Raw genomic sequence first — 24,844 nt, forward strand, 5'->3', positions numbered from 1 at the left:
AATCAACATAAAAACCTGTAAAGCCATTTTGATGTTACCTTCTGTGAAAGGAGAGTTAAAGAAGAAGAAACAGAGAAAAACAGAAAGAGAGGAAATATATAGAAAGACAGTCATTTAACCCCCCAACTCCTGGGTTCCCCTGATGTAATGGGTAGAAAACTCCAAGAAGCCTTACCTACTACCAAGAAGGTACAGTTAAGGAACAACATTCTTGCCTCATGGTCAGGCTTCTTACTGGCTCATCCTGGCCCTTCTTCCCAGGTGGGATTTATGGTCTCTTGCCCACTCAGGGGCTGGATTAGGCAAAATTGGGACTGCCTCCAGTGTGCATGATTGACAGACACTGTGGGGCCGGGGGTATGGGGGACGGGGCACTACCTCACCAGAGCAAAGCCTGACCCATGCCCTACTACACATTCCAAGAATCCCAAGATGTCTAGAGAGAAATTATTCTTTTCAGTCTCTGACACCTACCAAATGAGAGTTTCTGTTTTACCCTAAAGTCTGCCATTCTCCTTCGATACTCAAAACCATGTCTGCATTTTCCAGCTACACCAACCAATCAAAAAAACTGTTTAGCTTTCTTTTCTTTCTGATAATGTGCATTTAGCTCACACTGATCATTATAATGCTCAACTCCCATTCCTGAGGCACAGTTCATTCCTATGCATGCAGCTCAGTTCTGTGCAAGTGTTCAAGGCCAGGCTGGATGAGGCTTTGAGTAACCAGGTCTGGTGAATGGCATTCCTCCCCATGGCAGGGAGATAGGAGCTAGATGATTTTTAAGGTCCCATCCAATATGAATCATTCCATGATTCTATGATTACTGATATTCAGCTGCTCTTTCATTATTTTGTGAAGTTCTTCAACAACTCCATGCCATCAACCTTTTTCTCATTCTCTTTTTCAGATTTTCATGCTTACAGCACAGTCCCTAATGCAGAGCTAGACACTAATGACATCTTTTCTCTCATCTGTTTTAATTAAAACTATTACTTGTGTGCTGTCTTCTTTATTCCATGATAGGTTGGTTTCTTTAGGAAGAGTTAGGGGGGTATATTTGTAACTTCCTCCTGAAAAATCCAGACTGACTGTGTCAGTGTGTTGGGGGTTACCATGAACTTGTTGATTCCTTCATAGAAATGAAACAGGTTTTCCATATAGCAAGCACACATTTACCCTTATTGTAATTTATTTTATCTGATCTTTTAGCTCATTATTAGATATTATGGATTTTGCAGGCTGTTCTCATTCTTTTGCAATTTTATCTAATATGTTTTTAGGATTACTTACTGACATTTCTGTTCAATTTTTCCTCAAATTTGACTTTTTCTACTGTCCCATCATACTGACTTTTGGTCTGTTTTTCAGTACTGTGACTCTACTGCAGTATCCCTAAATAGTCTGCAAGCTGCTTTGAAATATTCAGCCCTCCCTTTTAGCCTCTTGAAGTCTTCATTAAATTTTGCTTTTTATTTTTCTGCTGTAGCAGAAGAAGGTGGAAAGATGGACAAGTATAACTTACCTTCTTCCTATTTCAGAACAATATTATAATAGATTATTGAGTTGGGTTATGCAAAGAAGTTTCTTCTTTTCCTCTTGTCCAGATGCTCCCTGAAGAAGCCATTTGTGGCAGCAAAATACCAATCTCTGCATCATGACCTGATGTGATTATTATTGCCCAGGAGTAATTGAAAACACTCCCCTGTTGCTGTGTTTTCTCTCTCTGCAGTCTCTCTACTTTTCCTTGGATGCTACAGACCCTCTCAATACCTGGGTGGGTCACTGGCAGGGCAGGTCTAGTACTGGACTGCTCTTGTTCGGACTTGGAGTTTCTATTCGTAGAGAATGTCTCTTATTTGTTGACATAATTAATTTATTTATCTGATCTGTCTTCTTCCTGACCAGACATGTGGGGGTGGCATAAAGCTCCAATGCCTGAGGGTACTTTCTTAGGCTATAGAAATAGGAATGGAGGAGCAAAGCCTGAAGCCTAAACCTAGAGACAATTTCACCACAACAGCTGTGTACAAATGACCAGGCTGCCCACTGAAAGCGTGAGAAAGGAGTAGGATTTTTATGAAAAGGTATGCATCTGAAAGCATGCCAGATTTGAACCTGATTCATACTAAGGTAGTTTTCCATTGCTGAGAAGGGCCTGAATTGCTTGTGAGGGTTGTGTCATCTGCTAGAAATTTAAAAAAAATGTAATAGTGTGGTATGTCACTTGTTAACCAATCAGTCTGCCCAGACTCAGATTTCTGGCCTCTGTATACTCTCCTGGTGGGAAAAGCAATGAGTGTCTGATGTCTGAAAGTGGTGCTGTGTCTTCTTCCTGATTTGTGCCATTTCTGGGGCTGACATTACCTTGAGTCAGCGAAGAAGACACGTAACTCATCTGAGAACTAAGATTTAGACTTTTGAATGGGCTTCTTCAGTAGAAAGACCGGGTGAAACTGTATAATTGCATTCTGTAACTGGAATTTCTTTACTTCTAGACTGATTCCAGTTCTTTGTATTTTTCAAAGGTGTTCAACTCTGATCACTCTCATATGTAGTTCAGTGAGGTACACATATTTCCTGCCTCCTTACTATCTGCTCCTTTATACTCAGTGATCTTTCTTGGAAAATAGGACTACATTTTGCTTTCAGTTAAGCCACCCAGGTCTGTAACACCTGTTCTGTAACACCCACCTGCCTTCATTAAGATCAAGCCAACTGCATCCTAATTCAGCCATCAGAGGCATTTTTCTGTGTGTGGAGGAGCAGTCTGCTCAAGAGCCCCTCTAGGGATCTCCACTAGTATCTCTTGCCAACTTTCCTCTGAATGTTTTTGTTTGAATAAAGCTGCTATATTGTTTTTGTCTGCTGTTATATGACATTCTAGAAGCCATAATTGTTGGTATACATTTCTATCTTCTCAGAAACAGTAATTTGCTAATGTAATAGAAACTGTATGAGTCAGATATAGTAAATAATTCATAGAATTGTAGAATGACCTAGGTTTGAAGACACCTTAAAGATCATCTAATTCCCTGCCATGGGCAGGAACACCTTTCAGTAAACCAGGTTTCTCAGAGCCCCATCCAACCTCACCTTGAGCACTTTCAGGGATGGGGCATCCACAGCTTTTCTGGGAATCCTGTGCCAGTATGTCACCACCCTCACAGTGAAGCATTATTTCTGACATCTGATCTAAATCTACAGTGTTTAGTTTAAAGCCATTCCCCTCTGTCTTGGCATTGGAAGCTCTTGTAAAAAGTCCTGTCCAGCTCTCTCACAGCCCCCTTTATGTACTGGAAGGCTGCTCTAAGGTCTCACAGGAGCTCTCTTTTCTCCAGGTTTAAAAACTCCAGCTCTTTCAGCCTGTCTTTGTAGGAGAGGTGCTCCATCTCTCTGATCATCTTTGTGGCCGTCCACTGGACTTACTCCTGCAGGTCTATGTCTTTCTTATGCTGAAGCCCCCAGAGCTGAACACTGTACTCCAGGTGGGGTCTCACAAGAAGGGATTAAATTTGTCCCTGTGTCTGCCATTCAAAGACAAACCCATTCCCTCTCACAGTATAGATACTGTCTAGTCACATGGACCTTTTCCCCAACTCTTTCACTTTTGGTGGTCAGAGTCAATGGCTATTGGAGGGAAAAAGGAAACCTCACTGTTCACTTAACTCTGTACTGCAGAGAATATTTGGGATTCTCTAGCAGATAGTGACTTTCTGCACTATTCTGCACAAGTTAATGCAATTTTAGCAAAGCTGATGAGAAATAATAGTAGACAGGAGAGATGAGATTATATGGTGACATTAAGTGACACAGCTCTTTTGAAACCATGAAGCACCCAGAGGTCACAGAAGTTGGGCAGCAGGTATTTGCAAGCCATGGATCTGACCACTGTGCTATACTTCTATCAGCAGTATAAGGGAGGACAGTCACTCTGACCCCTACGCAGTACTTCGGTCTGTGTTTGTATTTCCAAGAGACAGACAAACTTAAGTAAGAAATGAATCACTGAGGGCAACCAAAACTTTGACTCTGCTAGCCTGTTGACAAACATGGAAAGAATCATGATATTCACTGAAACTAATCCAGTGACTCAATAGCCAAAGCAGCAGTGTGAAGATGCTCCTCTAAGGTATGAAATCTACACTGAGTAGAAACTATCCATGTATCTTTTTACCAGAATAATTTGGTATTATCTGCCTTTGTATATTATTAACTTGGTCTAATTTGTTTAGGTTTGTTTTTTCAGTATTAGCATATTGTTCTACCTGTGAAAAAGGCAGCTCTTAGTTCTCCACTGTTATTTTCAGTTGGAGCATTTCAACAGGCTTATTCAATAGCAACAATTCTCAACAGCATTCTTAAAGGAAAAAGTAAATAAAATGGCTGGAGAAAATGGAAAACATTTGGATTGCACTATCTAGTATGGCACTCTGCTCTGTCAGAGAAAGGATAGCTCTCAAGTGTAAGGATCAGTTGGACTAGGTTAATACGCTAGCAGTTGGAATCAAGTAACTCTTATGGTTTTCTTATCTTACAGCAACTTCCAAATACAGTTGGATTTGTCTTTTCTGGCAATAATAATCGTAGAATCATCTAGGTTGGAAAGACCTTTAATATCACCGAGTCCAACTGTATGAACAGTGATCATAATGAAGCGAAGAAATATTCAAACATGTCTTAGTGGTCTCTGAAACAAATGCTTTCTCTAGCACTGATTGCATTGACTTTTTTTTTTTTTGGGATATATTTTCATTAAAAGGAAACCAATTCAGTTCTCCAGGCTTTGTAGAAAGGCTTCCAGTGCCTAATTATTTAAAGGCCTGCTGATAGCAATGATGCTTGAGCACCATGTAAATAATCCGTTTAAAGATCAATTTCAGAATTCTCACCCCACTGGAATGTAGCATGAGTCCATTCATCACCATAGGAATGCAATGACTGGTGAAAACCCTTCATAAATTCACCCTACTTTCAAATATGAGGATACTCAGATAATTTCTCATTAAGAGCAGGAATCAGAGCTTGTTATCAGGCCCCTGATCATTTAATCTGACAACTTATCAATTTATAAATTAACCCATGTTTACTGACAGCTTTCCAAATTTTTTTTCTTAGTAATGAAAATTCCCTTTTATCTGTGTAAGCATCTAGTTCTGGATTATTTCAAGGGAATTGTGGTGATAATAGCTGAAGACCTAACAGTCTACAGGCAAATGGAAGTTGCAGTTGGCTTTAGCTTTTGTACTCCATGTGTTTCACAAGGAGAAGTGAACAACCTAAAATTCCATTACTTGTTGGGCCATGAATTCAAATGTCCATTTAACATACTCACTCTGAAGAGAAAGATATAATACTGTTCAGTCCAAAGAGATATTATTTCCCAAGTTCCCATGAATTTCCCAACAAGGAATACATATTAAGGAATGATTACACAAGGCTTGGTGAAACTCCCTTTATTTATTTCACTTGTGTTGTTGCTGCTGTTGTATAAGAAAGAGCAAAATAACAAAAAGAACAAAGTAAAATAAAGTAACAGCTGATCCAAACATTTTTAACATGTTGAAATCCCATTCCAAATGCAAAGACTCTTTCTTTCTGCCTTTTCTTTGCATTGATTTGCACAAGCATTTTCTCTGTGAGCCAAATACATCTCTGGTATAACTTCACTGAAGTCACTGGACTTACACCAGAGGTGTTTTTGGTCCTCTGTCCTGGGTAAATACAGTAGGAATAAATTGGTCACGCAGGCAGAGTGTCTGGCAATAAGTGCACTGAGTGGTCCTGGCAAATCAATAGGAAAAATCTAAAATAAAAAGCCCAAATAAGTCTTTTACTTAATATAGGGCTTAAAAATCTACTGGGAGCTGCTGAATACTGCCCACTAACTGTACAAAGTATAGGTAGCATGCCTTCCAAATATCAAAATACCAGACGGAATGCCGTGAAAATAAATAACTTCTAATATAAACAAATGAGAACATATCAAACTGTTACCTCTTTAAACATAATGTAAATAAAAAAAATACCAGTCCTTCTACACAATAAATATTAAGAAACCATTGACATAGTTGAAATGTACTCATATAAATTAACAACTTTAATTACATTAGCCAAACAGACATTGGTTAAAGCACTGCATGTAGTATGCAAAATAATAATAATAACAACAATAATAATAATATCAACAACAAAACACAAAATGATAAAAACAAAATAGGCTTCATAATATCTTGGCTTTCATAATTTATATATATGTATATACATATATATAGTTGTGTGTGTATATATATATACTGTAGACATATATATAATATGTATATATATAATATAATACAATGTAATATAACATAATATATTATATTATGTCATATTATATTTTATATATACATATTATTATGAAGATATATCTATATACATATATATAGAAAATATATATGTGTATATATATATCTTCAACCTATTGTCAATGTATTGTTTTAGAAAGTATTTAAATACAAAGAAACCCATTGAGAATTAACAGATTCATTATATCTCAAAAAATAAATAGCTATAAAACCCAGAAGTGCTGCTTGTTTCAGCCCATGAAAACCTTGCTTCTAGTTGTTCACAAAAGATCAAGTTATGATTTTTATTTACTCATGCTGAAAACGTTTTACTCCACGTGTAATGCAGTGAGAGCATATGGGGGAGTAAAGCTTTTTTCAGTGTAAGGAAAGGGATTAGCATCTGGTTCTTATATTGATGCACACTATTGACATGAGGTTTAACTTAAAGAACTTAATAATTTCCATTGTATCTACCTACACTTCAGAAATAGATTTTGCTCAATATATTGGTGCTGACTGGTAGCTTTTTAGGAAAGGAGACCCTCTGAAAATCAATGGCATTGCTTACAGAGTAAGGCACAATTCTACAAGAGTAGCTATAGTCCATCAGTTTTTAATTTTACACACAGACTTCACAGATGCCTGAACTTCTCTACCTAAGAGATATTGCTGCTAGCTTCTACACGGTCTTGTGGTGTCATTGTTAAATGAACTTGAGGGGTTAATTCTCAACTAAATGCAAAAAAAAGGGGTATATATATAATGGAGCCCTACTTTGCAGTGATTTATTAGGAGACTCTTTCTGTTGAAGTCAATGACAAAACTCCCATTTCACTCGGTTCTACGGTTTTGGGCACTAGACCACATGAGTGCATAATAATTACAAGCATCTGTAAGCATTTCCTTTTGCTAAATCTAAAGAATACAAATACATTCAGCCCTCCCAAAGAAACATCTTAGCATGCACTTATGCCAGTACCTTAGGCTTTGTATCCAGTGAGCACCTGACATGGAGATGTGGAAAGACAACCAAATGTAGTCAACTCTCAAGCAAGAAGATTATGGAGGTACTAAACAAATGCATTTCTGTGATTAAGTGTATATTGAAAATGTATTTTCAATATAAACACTAAGTAGGTTATATGGAAAAGAATGTGTTAGTAGTTAAGAGCCTTTCTTTTTTTTGGTACAGTCATACCTGAAAGTAGAAGTAATTTTTAAGGCTGCATGCCCTAGAACTGCTTAAATATGGTAACAATTTCTAATGCTATTTTAAGTACATGCAGATTTAATTAAATCAAATTATCAGGGATGGGCTATTTGCTGGAATCAGTCAGTCTTGATTAACATCCAAATTTCTTATTTTACTTTATCATACAGTTTTTCATTTCCCCCTGCTTTAAATAACTCTGACCACAAATCAAAACCCTGTGACTGATTCTAGAATTTGGAGGGAGAAATCTTTAAAATTTGTGACTAGTATACACAAACAAGTGAAAGCTAAAAAGTAGGGCTTGGGAATAGTAACTTCTTGACTTGAAAACTTTTACCTGTTTTTGGTGTAGTTATCATGAAACATGCTCACAATATCTAAAATCCTATTTTCTTTCCTCACTTGGAAGTTGTCTCAGGCTAGTTTCATGTTTTTCAGGTCAGTCCCTATTCATCACTTTAAATCTGCTATCAAATTCAGGATCAGAATTATTTTTTCAAGGATTTTTCTCCTTTAGCCAGAGAATCCATGAGTCTAAAACTACTTTGCTAGTAGACAATGGGAGCTTTGCCATTGTCATCCAGGGAAAGGTCTCCAATTTCAGGGATTTCAGGTCTCCAATACTCTCTAAATAATCACTGTTGAGAATAATTTTTATCCATGTGAGCCATCTGACCTGCTTCCCTTACCACTGTGCTCAGAGATCCACCATGATGCAAACAGCCTCATTTAAATAATTTAACAGTGTTGGCCATGGTGCCATTCATACAGAATCTTTTCTCTCTGTTGACAGTGCTCATAGCTGAAGGAACCTGTGATTCGACCTGGCACAACTTTACCCATATAAGTAGTTTTACTGATCTTGTTAGGAGACCAGTTGACATCAAAGGGCCTGTTGACATGAGTAACCATTCTGGGACATCTGATGGTATAAATAAGGGTTCTGGGGCATCCAATTTTAAGGCCAAGTACAAAGACCAGTGAACTAAATGATACACTTCTCAACAATTCTCACAGTTTTTGAGGAGAGTATCATATTGTGTCCCTGTTCCTGCTGTTCCAAAGCCTGGCTCTGCTTCTAGAAAAATCAACAGAAATTCTGTTTCAAATTAGCGGGGCCAGGAACTTGGTTAAAGTTATAAAATAAATTAGTTGTGCATCTTTTTTTTTTTATTTTTTCTGATTATTTTCCTGCTAGCATTTGGTAACCCTCCCTTTCCCCAGGAAGAAAACACAAAAAACCCAAGAAACTTTTGCAAATAATTTAAATCAGAAAGCCTTGATATTTTACAGAACACTTTAGTGACAAATTTAGTGTTTAACCAATTATATTTTTTCAACTTTTTTTTTTTTTTTTGCAAATTGCAAACAAGTCTGTAAAAAAATGCATTGTATAAAAAGTACATAAATGTATAACCCATTAGCTGTACTATGCAATCTAAATATTGTGGAATAAATTAGATAGAAAACTTAGCTATACGCATGTATGTCGATACCTATTCAACAGAGGAAAGGGCTATTTTTTTTTCTTTCTTTTTTTTTTCTTTTTTTTCCCTTTTCTTTTTTATCTCTATAGATACATACAAATACGGACATGCGCCCATGCGCACATACATATGCACACGCAGAGAACACACACGCACACATGCACACACAAACAGTTTTGGCTGACAAAAAATGAAGGCCCTGATTACACTGTTTAAACATGGTTCTTGCCATGAAGGTGCTAACACACTATCCCTAGCCAGTGTGACTGGGTTATATTGTGCTATCTTTTTTCGTTTTTCTTTCTTTTTCTTTTTCTTTTTTTTTTATTTTTTTTTTTATTTTTATTTTTTTAACAGACTGTGCTCTCAACAAGACAGGGAGCCATGTTAGTACTTCATTCCAGGAAAGGCATTTAGAAGCCTGTCCCATCAGAAGGCAGCTAACGGGCTTGGTTCAGCAAACCTGTGAGAGTCTGAAGTTTCAGGCTCAGGGTTCTCAAACTCAGTGTAAACAGGGCCTAAAGGTTTCTCCCATTCCCTCTTATCATCTCCCTCTACCCAAAGACAGATGTAAGTTTAACATTCTTTTAAATATGACAGCGAAAAATTTTTAAAAAACAACTACTATCTACCTATGCCCTACAGGTTGGACCCTTCAGGTTAGGTATTGACACTGAAAATTAGGTCTTACAGGTAATGCGCAAACCCAATAAGAGTTGTCATGCTAGAGGGTGGTGGTTGAGAAAGCCAGTATTTCAGCAAAGACTATATTCCAAACAGAAATCCAACCACAGTTGCCATTTTCTGTATATTTGCAGGAGCAATGGTGGACAGGGCCCAAGGCTGCTTGCAATTTTACATCAACACTTTTTAAGTGTATACCAGCACTTTAGGTTTCTCTAGCACAAATACCATTTTGAACATGTAGCCTCCCACTTGGCAGTAAGAAACAAAAAATCTTTTAACATACTGTGCTTTGCACACAAACATTCATTGTTTTAAGAACAGTAAAATGAAGCCAGAAGTGCTTATACCTTGTGTATCCATACATATATATATACAGAAATATATACATATATATGTATATTCCTTGGACAAAATTGTTTCCCTACAGTGCACATTTGCTGTGCATCAGGGCCAAGTTCAGTGTTGTACATACAAAACAGTACAATTATGCTCAGATGGACCTCAGATCCGAGCACCTTGGATCCAAATCCCAGGGATTTTCTGGGCTTACTTCAAATGGCAATTTTCTGTTGAGGGCACTATTTGAATTCAACTGGTTAACAGATATTCTAGCCTGAATGTAATCAACCCCCTGACTCTTAATTCAAACCCTAACTCATTACAGGTGAATGGTACCAACCACAAACAGACTTTATAGAGGCTTGCACAAATGTCTTTGGTGTATGTGTCTATTCATTTTAAGGTACAAAATAATAATAATTATTATAATAATAAAAATAGCTATTTTGTGTGCTGTAGCAGTTCTTGTATAGCTCACAATAAGTGCAGCTCTCAACCCCACCCACACCCAACCACCCTCCCTTGCAAATATTTGTTAAATAAGGATTAGACAGGTCAGACACCATTGTAGTGCAAATAGTAAACGATTAAAAATTTTTTTTACAAAATATAGAAATGTTTGTCTCCAGTAACTGGACAAACATGTTCCTTTCAAGTATCTCTCACTGATGATTTTTTTTTAAAACAAGTTACTTCCATTTTAAAAAAAAGTCTCTGTTTTTTTTTTTTTTTTCTTTCTCTTGCAGGTAAACAGTTTCAAACCATCTAGGTTGCATAGTTCTAACATTGTAAGCACCTTTACAGAATGTAACTTTTAATTTCATTAATTTTTTACTCTGTTTTTTTCTTCATTTTTCTTTTTTCCTTTTTTCTTCTCTTTTTTTTTTTTTTTGTAAATGTAGTGCAGAAGATGAAGGTGTGTACACACCTGCACACTATTGATCCTTGATCAATGTTAAGTACATGTATTTGTATTGTGTCTGTATATATAAAGACATGTATATAAATACATAGCCATATATATATACAAACACAAACACAACACACCTACTCAGTTGCTCTGTAAATGTGGGGGGAAAGCGCCAGTGACTGTAGTGATCATACACATGGCTTTCATTGACCTATTGGACTTCGTCCAAATTTCTGCGGGTTACATGAGCTGCTACCATGGCTTGACCTGATGGGTAACTAAGGGAGGGAACAGAACTTCCTTCCCCTAGTAGTAACTAATGTTTAGTATACTATGTAACAAGATAAGGAGCATACTGAAAGGAAGGGGAAATCCCCAACCCATAACCAACATTCAGACCTAACTTATTCAAGCCCAGCTTCATGACATTTTTTTTCCTTTTTATAGCTGAAGCCTTTACTGATCCTCCATAATTTATTTTTATTTTGTTTTCTCTCTCTCCCTTTTCTTGCTCTCTTCTGTTTTTGCTTATATTTCTGATGATTGTTTCACTCAAAAAATATTATACCATGTCTGGTCTTTCCTCTTCTTGGGCTTTTGATACATTTTCTTCTTAAAAAGAAGGGTCTTGTGCACACCAGTGTCTATGAGCAGCCACATTCCTCCACAATCATATTCTGTATGTCTTTCTTAATGATGTTCTGGCCATCATCATAGTAGAGCATGGACATAGGCCGGAGCTTGGTGGGCACACAACATGATTTGAGGTTGGCAAAGGGGCTATGGCCCCGCATGCGGTAGTGGTTGATGACAGTGGAGTGGAAAGATAATGAGGAACCAGATGTGCCTGCTATATGGCTGGGACACTCTCCTTCGCAGTAGTTGGCGTGATAACCTGTAGGAGCAATGATCCAGTCACTCCATCCTATGTCCTTGAAGCTGACAAAGAACTGCTTCTTGCAGCAGATGTTGACTTTGCCATCACACTCCAGGCCTCGTCTTCGTCGCCTGTGCTGGCGATCCTCTGAGTGCCGGGCAAGCATCATCAAGAAGGGCCGATGTGATTGCTCCTTCTCCTCTTCTCCTGTGAATTCTCCAGCTTCCTTTTCTTTCCCTTCCCCATCGTCTTCCTTTTTCTTCTTCTTGCCCATTAGCACCAGGCTGGCTCCAGTCTCTTGACACAGGTCACAGGTAATCCGCACATCCAGAGAGTTCTTGCCTTGGTCCAGGAGTCTCTGGACACTGCTGGAGACAGGGAAGATGTGCCAAGTGCTCTTACGGGTGTCCACTGCCTTTTCTGAAATCAAAGTCTCACTCTTTTCACCTTTCAGCCCCCCATCCTCTGTATCTTCTGCTCCTTCAGAATTGCCTTTTGGCTGCCGCTGCTGTTGAAACAGGCGGATGGTGACTTTTGTCCTGCTCCGGTTGGCCTTGGAGACCTTCAGGAAGAGCCACACTTCAGCATGCTCCACCACCGATAATTCACTGCCTTCCTTGGAAATCTCAAAGTGCAACATTTTCTTGGCTGTGCCTGATTTGGTAAATGGAAATAGACAGGAAGAACTTGTTAGTATGTCTGCTTGCATTTTGTTAAAGAGACTTCTGTTACTATTTCCACAGGCATGAAGTGCCCTAGGTTTTCTATTTGGTTCTTTAAATTTTTATGGATCTTCTGTTCTAACCTTCCTTCACCCCCTCCTCAGTTTGTATTTTGTGAAAATTCTCTTTTTAGAAAAGTATATATTTGCTGTTTTCCAGCATATTTTAACCAGAGCATTTTTCATAGTAACAATATAGTCATCCCTTGGCAAATAAGCATAAGCGGGTGCCAAGGGTTCACTTGCTTAAGCTGTCTTTGTGATCACTGTTAGCTGAAAGGCAAAAATGCTTTGTGATGGCAGTCCATATGTATCATATGCATAAAAATCTACACCTAATATCTGGTTAGGGAATGAGGTTCAGTGCTGCCAATTCTTAAGGAATACTTTGAAAATTATGTGTAAAAGAGGTTTACCCTTTCTCCCTCCGTAAAAATACATCCTTCATTTGCATCTTAAAATGAGTTTAAAATATCTATTGTTTCAAAAACAAACACATGGTAACATTTGAACCTCAGCTTTAAGAAGTTTGCAGAGTTATATTGTAAAGAATTGAAGAACTGCAGCAGGCAGGTTTTTCATCCTGTTAGATATTAACTGTAGATGCTGTTCTTAATTTAACACACTGTACTTGCTGTGATTATAGTAATGGTGAATACAGTGAGAAATGAGCTAAAGAACTGTATAATTATGGGGATGGTTCTCTGGCATAATTGTATCAACTTGCTGAGATGTCATTATGATGATTGTGATGGTGAGGAGGTGTTTCTCGGATACAGAGCTCATATCCCTGGCAGAAGTTGGAATGAATAATGAGGGCTGTTTAATGATTTGATCACTAGAGCATGAAGAAGTTAAGAGAGAATGAATTAGCTGGGGGGTGGTGGTGATATTATTTTTTCAAGAGAGGTACTTTTCTCTTTTCTTGACAAAGAAAAAGGCCCTGATGACATCTTTTGTTCCTTCTCAGCATGGAGGCCAGGGTGGACTGGGGTCACATATTTGCAATGTACAGATATCTGGCCTTAGTGAGAAAGAAACAGTACTCATAGTTCTCAATTTGTCATTAATGTTATTCTTCAGCTATCCATAGTTCTTTACCAAATTTTCTGTGCAGCAATCCTTCTTGTCAGTGAACCAGAACTTTGCACCCTAAAAACAGCAAATGGTGATCAAAACAGAACTGGTTGGACAAATACAGGAAAAAATGTCCTCATTGTAGCAAGGCTCTTTTCCTTGCTTCCCACTGTAACTGAATTCACAAGTACAGGCTCCCTTACCATTCCCCTGTTCACTCATTCTCAGGTGAGACAGAACTGGAGCAAAATCACAAGAGACATCTACCTTGTGTTCACTTGCTGATTCAAGAGTTACTGATTTCTGAAGTTTGTAGGCAAAGCTGTGCTGCCCCTTGAGCTACCTGTTGCTTTTCTTCTCTGTGAAGTACTGGCACTGACACATTCAGCTGTCCCTCATGGCCTTCCCAGGTCAAAGAGAGAAACATTTTTGAATTACACTGTCCAAAGGGCACAGTGTTTTGTTTTTGTTTTCCCTGTAAGTGAGAGTGTGAAATTGTAGACTTTAACTGTCACTGAGATATGGAAACACATGGTTTGTGTTAACTATGTCTCACAGACTGCTGATGCCAGTCTCCAGAGTGAGTTACATTAATTTCTCAGGGAGCTACATGAACCAGCAGGACTGTGCTTTTGAAAAGGAAGTAGCTTATAAAAAAGGCAGAGCAAGCTGACCAGTACTGTGAAGCATGATGAAATTACTCTTTTACTATTATTTTTTTAATTTATTCATTCAATAATGACTGAATAGCTAATGCTGTTTCTTTTCCATGATGGTAATCAAACTATGTCAAAGCTGCCAGCTGTTTTGGAACAGAGGTCAGTTGATAGACACCAATCTCAGTCCTGATTCAGTTTCAGAGCATGAGGAGTTGTACAATGACATTCCTCCAGACCAAAAGAAGTCTGGTCCAAAAGGCTGGTTGCCTTGTATGCAGAAATGTTTTAGAGTGTTCTCTATGAGAATGGATACTTCTAAGAACCAGCTGGCCTCTGGCTTTATTCCCCTGACTCTCTCTTCTAAAGCAAGTTTCTAACTTTAGGTTATCCCTTTCCAGTCCTGATAAATCCTTTCTGAGGGGGACCTGGCCTTCAAGGGAACCTGAAGGCAGGTGATGTGCCAAGGGTGAGTTGCTGCCTACCAAGACTCTCCATCCAACCCATTCTGCTTGCTGCCTCTACCCAAGCAAACCTTGGTGGAAAAAAAAGGCGATTTAGATCAAGCTGCAGAAAGTCTTCTGGCACCAGCAGCCTCTTCCCAGCCACTGTCTTTCCTCAGAGCTCACAAACTTGTGTGTGGAATAAGCATAAATTACTGAGAATTTCCATGCTTATTTTGTATTCTTGAGAAACCAAGCTGGGCATGGACAGCACTTCTGGCACTAGCAGGGGTCCTGTGCATGAGTAGATCAACTGTGCTGGACATGGACAAAAAGCCTGGTGTGGTCATCTGCTCTAGAGAAAGCAGGTGGGGTGTGCAGACCTGACTCAACAGTGGAAGAAGCTGTATGACACACCTAATCTGAAAAGCCAGGCAGCATTACAGAATAACCTAATGCTGTTAAGTGCTAGTGCATGGTATTTCATATTCTGCTATTTCCATGCTAGTGGGAGTTGAAAATAGTTATGAAGTGATGTATCTGCAACAGCAAATATTCATATTACCTTTTGCACTGGCCAGAAGCATAGTGATGCAAGCAGTCTTTTTGACAAATATTACATGAAAGAAATAGGACCTTAAAAACCCTCTTAAATAGCTTTTAAAATGCTCCTCTATGTGTGAAAGTAGAATTCTTCCTCATTACTAAAAATATTTGAACAGTATGGAGAAAGTACATAAGTACTTGCTTTTTCTTTACTTAAGGGAAGTGAGCTTGAACAAGGTAGCCTAAGACATGTCCTTATACAGGGATAACAGCCTCCTTGTAGGTTGTTAGCTACAATCACAGCCTCTCTGGATGTGGTTAGCTACATTTTCAGAAACAAATGGTGGATTAATATTCTAATGAAAAAAGATGCAGGAAGCTTATCTGAGCCTAATATTTCTGAATGAAACAAAATCCTGAAACCTGCATAACTAATAAAAGGTTTTATAGCAATTAAAAAACACTTTCCCTTTCATAGGTCTTTTTAGAAGGAGACTGGGAATGGTGCAAGGTTGAGGATAAAAAGCAAGCTTTCACATTAGGAAAAAACGAAGCTTTTCTGAATTCTCTCCACATTCACAACTAGTTTGTTACGATCACACAGCACAAATGGTATGAATCCTGCAGTTTTTAGGAGGTCACTGTTCTCAGACAAGCTCATTTTGAAATCAGAGTTTGGCCTGTGCTAAAACCAAATTGAGACCCTAGGATCTGGCTTAATATGGTTACACATCCACTTTATAACAGGATCTTTGTTTCCAAAAGGTTCAGTGCTACAATAAAATAAATTCTTCAAGTGTTCTGAGATTAAAAAAAAAATAAATAAATCTATATTTAATTTTCTTGAAATATTTTTTAGGGATTTAGCAGTCTTTTCTTTTAGGTTTGAATTAATGGTCAGGATCAAAGCTTCAGAAATATATACTGTTCATCAAGCTGAAGTTAAAAGGGCGATTCCTGAAATTTGGGGGTGGCATCACTTCCATAATTACATAATTACATTTTGTTTACCCTTTACATTTCTCACAGCAGATTTTCAAGGGTCTTTTTCCATTTGTAATCATCCTGCTCCTCCTGCCTGACTGCTGAGGAAAGACCCACAGCCCAACAGTGATAATGCCTTCATCACTTCCATGCTCATATAAACAGCAGTGTCAACAGCCTGGATTGTTATCATAGCAGAAGGCAGCTATGATATGAAAAAGGAGACAAGGGATTGCTTTGGGGTTCTTTTGATTGCTTTTCTGCACTTCCCTTTCCCAAAACTTTGGAGAGGCCACCTCTCTGCTTTACTGCTGAGCAAAGTCCCTTCCAGAAGGAGGGCTGTGATGCCAAAGGAGCAGTCTTGCAGGGTGAGCAACACTAGCAAATGATGTGAGAAGTGGTTAAAAATACAGGCTCTAAGAAGCAGTGCATATATGGTAAAAGGTTTAATGGAAGGAGTTACTGAATGGAAAGAGAGTGTAGCAGTATATATAGCATGGGAGTTTTCTCATATCTGTTTTTCTCTTCACTAGTGCTCATGCACCTTTTTAGGAGAGAAACCTGAACATGCAAGCAGAGGGGAGCCTGCACAGGTACCCTCCTCTCCACCTCTGGAACAGCTGGCCAGGGCTCACACGCAGCACTCTGTGGTCAGCACCCGCTCCCAGGCAGAACACTTGGGTGATGCACAGGAGCCCGTGGAGAGATTGGCAGAACCCTTGAGGGCCCAGGCACGGGGGGTCTGGAGGGGCAGCCCTGCATGAGGTAGCTCCTGCTGTGCTCCGGCAGGAATCTGCAGGGCCAGTGTGCTCTTCCTCTGAGGCTGAGGATCCTTCCTTCAGTACGGACGGCTTTAACTATGCAGCTGAAGTTCTGTTATTTGCAATTTGCAGCGGGATTCAAGATCAAGCCCTGTTAGCTCAAGCTACATATGTATACTAGGTGGGGTTGAACCTATACAGTTGAGAGTATCTTCTTTAGAGTAGAATAAGATATTGAAATTTTTTTAACTATATGCTGTTAAATTATTAAGGCTTTTTTTTTTAATAATGAAAGTGATTATCCCTTATTATGTGTGTAATATAATAGACATTATAATGTGGCTTATTCTTAATTTCTCTTAATACACAGGATTTATTTTCCTTTGAAAAATGCTCAGTGTGTAAGAAGGTGCTATTGCTTTAAATTTCTATGCTTCAATGGTGCTTAATTTTAAAACGTTTTTACATTATACTGTAAGTGAACTGTTTTTCCATACAAAGCAAGCTTTTTTTTCCTTTTTTAGTTGCTAACTTTACTACTGCCTATGTTTAGATTTGGGGGAATTTGTACTGCGTGCCAATCTGTAATTACATTCAAAAGCATCCTTCCCTTCACTTCTCATTTCCGTTCCCCAGGAGACAGAAAAAAAATAGGTTACTAGAAAGGTTCCTCTAAAGAGAGTGAAGAGAAGAGCATGGTTATTGAGAGATAATTGCTCAAAATGTTTACTAATGAGTGACCACTGGAGTTAGATGAATTCTTTGCAGCTTAGAATTTATTCAGAGAATTTAGTGTTATCGTCTGGTAATTATCCCCTAGGCAGACTGATGATTACAAATGTCCTATTGCCACAGTTAGACAGTGGCCATTTCTGTGAATGCATTTCAGCCTATGGATCACTGGCAAACAATTTATTCTGATTATTCATTATCCGACATATGTGTCCGGTCATCCAGGTTGCATACTTTCATTCCTGCTCTCTTTCAGTTGCCTCTTACAGTGGGAGGAGAAATAACGGCACAATTAATACCTTATCTTTATGCTCACCTACCATTAGCTGTCAGAAAAGGGAGATTTTGTTGTAAGAAAAAAATAAACTGAAAAAGAAAATCAGGAAAAAGGACTATTCCCAGAGTGTCGGGGGGGGGGGGGGGGGGGGGGGGACGGGTTGAAGCAGCAGTGACTTTCTTTAAATACCTTTTCTTGAAAAGTTAACCCAAAGAGGCATTGACAAGGTCATTCAGAATGTGAAATAATTCAGTTCTGGTGAACCTTGACTCTCCTCTGCTATTTTGTTAGGAGGGAAGCACTTTACATCAACAGCTTTGAGTTCTTTCCAAATTGAAAGCCCTTCCCCCACATGGCTTTAAATATTTAGAAACAAAAAAGGTGTTTGTTTGGTTGAAGCTGTTTTTTTTTTTATTTGATTTTTTCATTTACGTCTAAAATAGCTCAAGCAAAGTTTAGTATCATTTACACCAGTAAAATATTCCAAGGTAAAAACAATCCCAAGTCTTTGTCTCTTTTCTTTTTTTTTTTTTTGAGAGGGCAATTTTTTTGTGCATACTTGTAATAATTTTCTGTAAATTCTAAAATTAAGTGGATCAGAGGCTGCCAGTCTGTTTTCATTAAAACATTTAATTTCTATGCAATAAGGCCCAAATCCCAAGCCCACTGAAATGAATTACAGAACTTCCAGCTGCTTCCAGTAAACTAAGATTCAATCCTAAATCAACGTTGCAAAGCTCTGTTGCATTAAATGAGATTGCCTTCTCATAGGCATATCTCTATATATAGATATAGATATAAGAACTCCTCACCATGAATCACTTATGTGTATGCAAGGTGGATATATCCTGCACAGAGGAAAACACATGAATGTCCATTCTTGTCTGCAGGAATGGTATGGACACAGGTACAGGTATATGAGCATGTCTGCCCTGGCACACCTGTATGTAAGGACATACATGTTCTTATACACACATACAGGCAAATACATATTCAGATATTCCCTACTAGTACACAAAACTGTGGGCCTGGCTACACAGAGATGGACACATTCAGTACATTTTGTCTGTCAGAATGTTTGTTATAACATACCTCAGAAGGTACGTTTTTTTAAACTGGTTCCCATCTTCCTAGATTCATCTGTGCTTTCTCAGGTTGTTCTTTAATCCATACAAGCCCCCTGAATTCTCACATTTTGATACAATTAAACAAATCAACACAGAATGGCTTTCCTCTTCTGGTAGGACTTGGTAGGATTTGGTAGGCCAAGGGGGGAAAAAAAAGAAAAAAAAAAATACAAGGGAAAATGGGCTTGTTTTCTAAAAGTGAGGAGATTGCAATAAAAAAAAAGATATGAGCAAATCATTTCAGATGATGATTCATGGTCACATTTCTCAGTATCTTGTAAAAAAAAATATTTATAATTTCTGATCTCCGTAGATTTCCAGCACTTCTAGCATCCATCGGTTTATCTTTTACCCTTCTACCTATTTCCTTCCTGCATTATTTTCCTTGAAGCTTTCAACTCCAGTAAATCCCTGCCTTTTAAACTATAAGAGAGAAACGAGCCCCACTCAGAGCAGCTACAGATAAGCATAAAGGTCTCTGGGATTCAGAATCCAATTAGGTAAAATCAGGGTTTGCAGGAAGGTTGCCTCTTGTGGTGCAAAAAGCCTTAGGAGTGTGCCCTCTCGTGGCCGTTCTTTATTCAGCAGGAATACTTGTACCCTCAAATATAATCACTTTCAAAAGAAAATTGTTGAAATTATCCAAAATACATAAGCAATAAATCCTTTGGGTTTTTTTCCTCCTGAACTTCAGCTTGGTTGCATAGGGTAGGTATCTTCTGAGAAAACGCATGAATATGTACATACATGTATCCCTCTGCACATCAAAGTTGGCATCACATGATCAAGTCAGTTCACCTTGAATTCTGTATGAAGTAGTACAAAACAGCAGAAGTGGTCTAAATAGCTGGCAGATTTCTCTTTCTTTTTTTTTTTTTTTTTTTTCTCCCCCTGGAATTTCTCCTGATGATAAACCTTTAGATTTCAGTATTTCCATCCAATAATTCTTATCACCTTCTCAGGGGCTGATGTTAGCAACCCATTTCATTGGTAGTTTAGTTGCCAGGATCAAATTCAGTTGGCAAAATCCCAGACCTGCCTAATAAGCTGTCTACTTAAAATAATAAACGAGTTAGTAGAGTAGTAAATAATATAAGTATTGAATATCGCTATTATCAAACGTGTTGGATTTGCTTGTCACAAAATTATATGACCTCTCTCCTCAAAAAACTGTTTTTAATACTTTGAAGTAACATGCAGAGCTCTGGCACAGCTACCCTTACAGCAGAAGTAATCAAGGTTAGTAATCTTAGTTTGATATGCATGTAGAAAGTAATTTTCATGTTTTACTTGTAAGAGTGCCAAAGGACAGTAGGGTGCATTTGTAATTTTTGCCCAGTACTCACAGTCATTAGTTTTGCAGAGATCTGTCTGGATTTGTTAGCTGTGAAAACTACCTGCCAACTATTTTGCCGATTTCCTGGACATAACTACACCTGTGTTTCAGACAAGTTGCATTTATTTCCCCTCTAATTGTCTGAAATCTGTGCCTGTTTGAATTTTGGTCTATTCTAGAAAATAGTCTCAAGCCTGCATGCACAGGGTGCTGTTTGTTCATTCACTCCATTTCTTTGTATGTTTGAGAATATGGCTGATGAAAGATGGAAATATTACTTCTTTTATAAAGGGAAGTAGTAAATGTGGCATCTGAAAAGCATGGGGTAAGGCTCGTTTATGTCAAGCCATATCCGAAGATACAAGAAGCCTAAAGTCCTATTTTTCTTTTTATACACATTTATTTGATACAATATGTTTTCTCTCATTTTCATTGATTTCTTATTGCCCTCTATCGAGACAGAGTGAGTTTGACATTAAAAGCAGGAAACACATTAACCTGGCTGTGAGCAGAACATGTTTATCCTCCTGCTTGGTGTTTAAACTTCTTCATGCTACTCCCAGTTCCCACAGAATGAAAAGTGGAGACTGTCCCTGTGGCTATATTCTATTCCTGTCTCTGTAACTCATACTTCCTATATGACATGTCACTTGCCCTTGTTTTTTGCCTCACTTTCCTTTACAGGAAAAAAATACTGGTTTAATATTTGACAGTCAAAACTCCCAGTGTACAAGAGGACAGGATCTCAAGTAGAGCTTAAGTTGTTGCAGCATTGGCACCTGTAAAATGTGGTAGATCCTCTGATGTTAGCAAGTCACCAGATATGAATGGCTATAGATAAAGAATATGCTTCAGTAATCTGAAGTTACTCCATGGAGCGAATTTATCATTTCCATTATAAGCCCAAACCAGAGGTCATTTTTTAGGTTGCTAATTGTGTCTCCCTTGTCCCAAACCAAAGAAGTATGGAAAGGCACCAGGTACGGAAAAAATGGACAGAGCAGCCCTCCCGCCTGGGCATCCAGGACCGCCTTAGTATGAAGGAAGAGAACAGTGGCAGGGAGGAGAAAGCATGAGAACACAGTGGATGCCCCTGTCCTGCAGCTCCATAACATAAGTCCTCTTCAAGAAATTTGTCTAGCAGCCGTAGGAGAAGGCTGTGTGAATCCAGCTGAGCGACGTGTCAGTGTTGGTGGCTGGTGGCGGGGGATCGGTGGCGGGATGATTGGCCAGTGTGTGGGCAATGGCATGGGGTTTGCTGCTCACGTGACCCCAAGAGCCAATGGCTTCGGGAGCCGCCGTTGGAGGGTATTGTACAGAGTAGGCATATATCAAATTCCAAATTCCTTTGTGTCAGAGCTCAGGAGAGACAATAATGTGTTTACAAATGATTGCGACTCGCACAGTGAAGAGAAACCACTGTTCATGCCATATGTGTTCCACTGTGCTCAGAGCGAGCTTCTGAAAACCAGGTGGGGAATCCGACTCATAGATAGCTTAGAGGTTTCCTTGCTTTTATAAATGAATTTCTAAACTAACGTTGAGCTATCCCTGCTTCTAATGACCACTGGCATTGACAACTTCTCCCTGCTTTCTGAAGTGGAGAGGATGGAAAAACTGAAAAGCCTGAGCTCTCATGCTGAAAGAACTGATAATGTGTATATTGACAAGGGCTCCAAAGGCAAGGGCTCCTTGTACAGTTGGAAATCAGACAGCCAGCAGGAATGTCTGCACTTAAAAGCATGCACACTTCTTGTGCATGGCTTCCCTGCAATCAGAACATCTGAGTCAACAGGTTTTCAGGACTGGAAACTCTGAGTGTTGTCTTAATTGTTTATACTGCTGCAGCAAACTTTTAAACAAAAATGCTTGGAGTTCCTTTGCATACTTTGCCTACCATATGCTGTACCAAACAAAACAATGACATTCTTTTAAAACCGTCTTGGCAACAGGAAAAATGCTTTGGCTAGACAGCATCATAAAAAGTTGCTGTTAGTTAGATGATAGACTTATTGCAAGTAACTGCTATTGATGCATGCATTAGCATACTCACATACACTAACAGATATATGTGCAGATGCATACACGTTGAATTAAAATGGGTTCTGGTCCTATTAATGTAGGAACAAGACAGCAAAGTACAACTTTAGAGCTGTTTCCTATGGGCAGTTTATGTGAGCCTTAAGACTTTACTTATTAAATATGTATGTTCTGAGCTCTTACTGCCTAAGAGTTAGGGGAAAAAGAACTGTGAAATAGTTCAAAATACACCCTACCAAGGTTTCATTTTTTGGCAGGAGTGTTTTAGGAGTAGAATCTTTTTTCCAGTATGCAGAAGTCTGCATTACAAATTGGATCAGCTACAGCAACTTGTCCCGTTCTATTGAAGTCATCTGACAGTCCCTGCAACTCTTTATTGCCGAAGATGCTGTGTTAAATTAAAAAAAAAAAAAAAAAAAAGGAAAAACCCACGAAAAAAGCCCTTTCACTTCTAAAATTTAAAGCTGCTTCATCTGATTTTGTAACTTCCACTATAATTTTTACATGAAAGGGTTGTTTCTGAAGTAGTTTGCAGTTTACTTTCTGTCTTGATAAACTCCCCAAAAGGCTACAGCCTTTTTTCTTTCACCATGAACTCTGCAATCCAGCCCTTTACTGCAAGTACTCTGGATTTACAGGCAGAGTTTTGAGGACCCTGCTGCAGCCTGACTTTATGTTCAAGACTGGTTAGAGAGCTTCCTCCCTGTGTGACTGACTGTGCTTAGCAAGTGTAATCTGTAGCCAAGACTAAGCCAGAAAAATCAAATTCCTTCAGAGTCCTACCCCCCCCCATCCCATTCCTCCCTCTCCCTTCCCCCAAGTCTCATCCTACAATCCTGCAGAAAACATTATTGCTGAGGAGAAGAAAATAAGTTAATTGCACTTTTGGCACAAAGGGTATTTTTCAGTATGGGCACAAAGGATATTTTACAGTTTTGTTTTTCAAGCACTCACCTGATTCTGCGAAAGTGATGATTTCTGAGGTTTGCTCCACAACTTCATTCATTTCGGCTCTTCTTCCAACATCATCCTCTATTTCCACATAGCCATCCTCTCCCACCTTTCCCACGTGGAGTTTTTTGATGGCATTTAAAAGTGCTGCCTTGGGCACTGGCTGGGTGATATTAGGTCTGTCCCTCAAGTGCAACATGTTCAGTATGTGCTTCTTTACTGCTTCCACCATCTCAGGCTGTGAGCTGGGCACATCCTTTGAGAGCGTGGCGAGGGCACATGATGGACAGTCAGTGACTGAACTGTGCCCCTCGGATCCTGGGGTTGGGGAACTCCTCACTATAATCCAGCAAAGCACCAACAGTAATCCTCTCTTCCAAAGCAAAGGCATCCTGGCAGCAAAAGTTGTTGTGATTCCCTTTTTAAAAGGCCCTGCTTTTCCTCCCCCTTCACGAACAGTTTTTTTGGGGGCTGGTTTAGTTTGTTTGTTTGTTTGTTTGTTTTTCCTTCTCTTCAGCAAATTCTCTGGAACAAGAACCAAAAGTTTTCTGTGAAGTTTTGTTTGCAGGTTCCCTCTCTGAATGCAATAAGTGCTGTAGATGTTTGTGGCTGTCAGGGAGAAGAGTTCTGACTCTGTCTCAGAGTAGGAGAGAGACACAGAGAGAGGGAGAGAGAGAGAGAGGACGGATTGGCCTAAAGTGAGTGAGTGAATGAGAGAGGGAGGGAGTTTTGTCTGTGAGTAAAGGCTATGATTAGGAAGGGGGAGGAACAGGCAGGCTGGCTTCCTTATGCTCATTGCTCCCCTAACACACACCTCTCTTCAAATATCACTACTCGTGGTTCCTTCCCTCCCCCCCCCCCCTTTCTAAAATATCTTCTCATTCCTGTAAATTTACTCTTTTTTTTACCTTTCTTTTTTTTTTCCTCTCTGTTTGACCCTCCCCCACCCCCCCAGCTGTCATTCCCCCCCTTTTTTCTCGCTTTCTTTTTGTTTTGTTTTGTTTGTTTTATTCCTTCAACAGTATCACTGGCTTAACTAAACAGAGGAAACATGAATGAATGAAAGAGTGAAATCTTTAACGAGCACCTTGCTCTTGGTCCTGCCTGGTATTGTTGGTGATAGCAGGAGATGTTAAATAGCTTGTGAATGAGATGGGAGTGAGGGAAGGGGCTCTAAATATTTTGAACAGAATATTATGCTGCCTGGAGTAGAAGAAAAAAATCTTTTCTGCTCACTTCTAAGTGCTGGGGGTTATCAACACTGCCAAGAGGTCTGACAGGCACAAAATAGCACTGTTGTTTGGAGGGCTCTATAATACATGATACACTCCCCAGCTGCAATTTGCAGTCA

General features: G+C 39.0%; 2 protein-coding genes across 2 annotated transcripts in view; one reads left to right on the top strand and one right to left on the bottom strand.

The window, feature by feature from the left end:
- LOC147655768 (uncharacterized) overlaps window positions 1-24,844 on the top strand; it is a 204,427-nt gene that overhangs the window by 100,776 nt on the left and 78,807 nt on the right. The gene's annotated exons all lie outside the window — the stretch shown is intronic.
- Window positions 6,422-24,289, bottom strand: INHBA (inhibin subunit beta A). The gene is made up of 2 exons (XM_023919523.2): window positions 23,497-24,289; window positions 6,422-12,496 (listed from the first exon to the last, which is right to left on the bottom strand). Exons 1-2 carry the CDS (start codon window positions 24,287-24,289, stop codon window positions 11,610-11,612), a joined length of 1,680 nt encoding a protein of 559 aa, XP_023775291.2. The 3' UTR covers window positions 6,422-11,609.

This window comes from Cyanistes caeruleus, chromosome 1 (assembly GCF_971803275.1).
Source record: "Cyanistes caeruleus chromosome 1, bCyaCae1.hap1.1, whole genome shotgun sequence".
Taxonomy (NCBI): Eukaryota; Metazoa; Chordata; class Aves; order Passeriformes; family Paridae; genus Cyanistes; species Cyanistes caeruleus.

Coding starts and splice junctions, on each gene's coding strand:
- INHBA (XM_023919523.2), bottom strand. CDS start 24,289: ATGAGCATAAGGAAGCCAGCCTGCCTGTTCCTCCCCCTTCCTAATCAT. Junction 12,497..23,496: donor CATCACTTTCGCAGAATCAG/GTGAGTGCTTGA, acceptor TTACCAAATCAG/GCACAGCCAAGAAAATGTTG.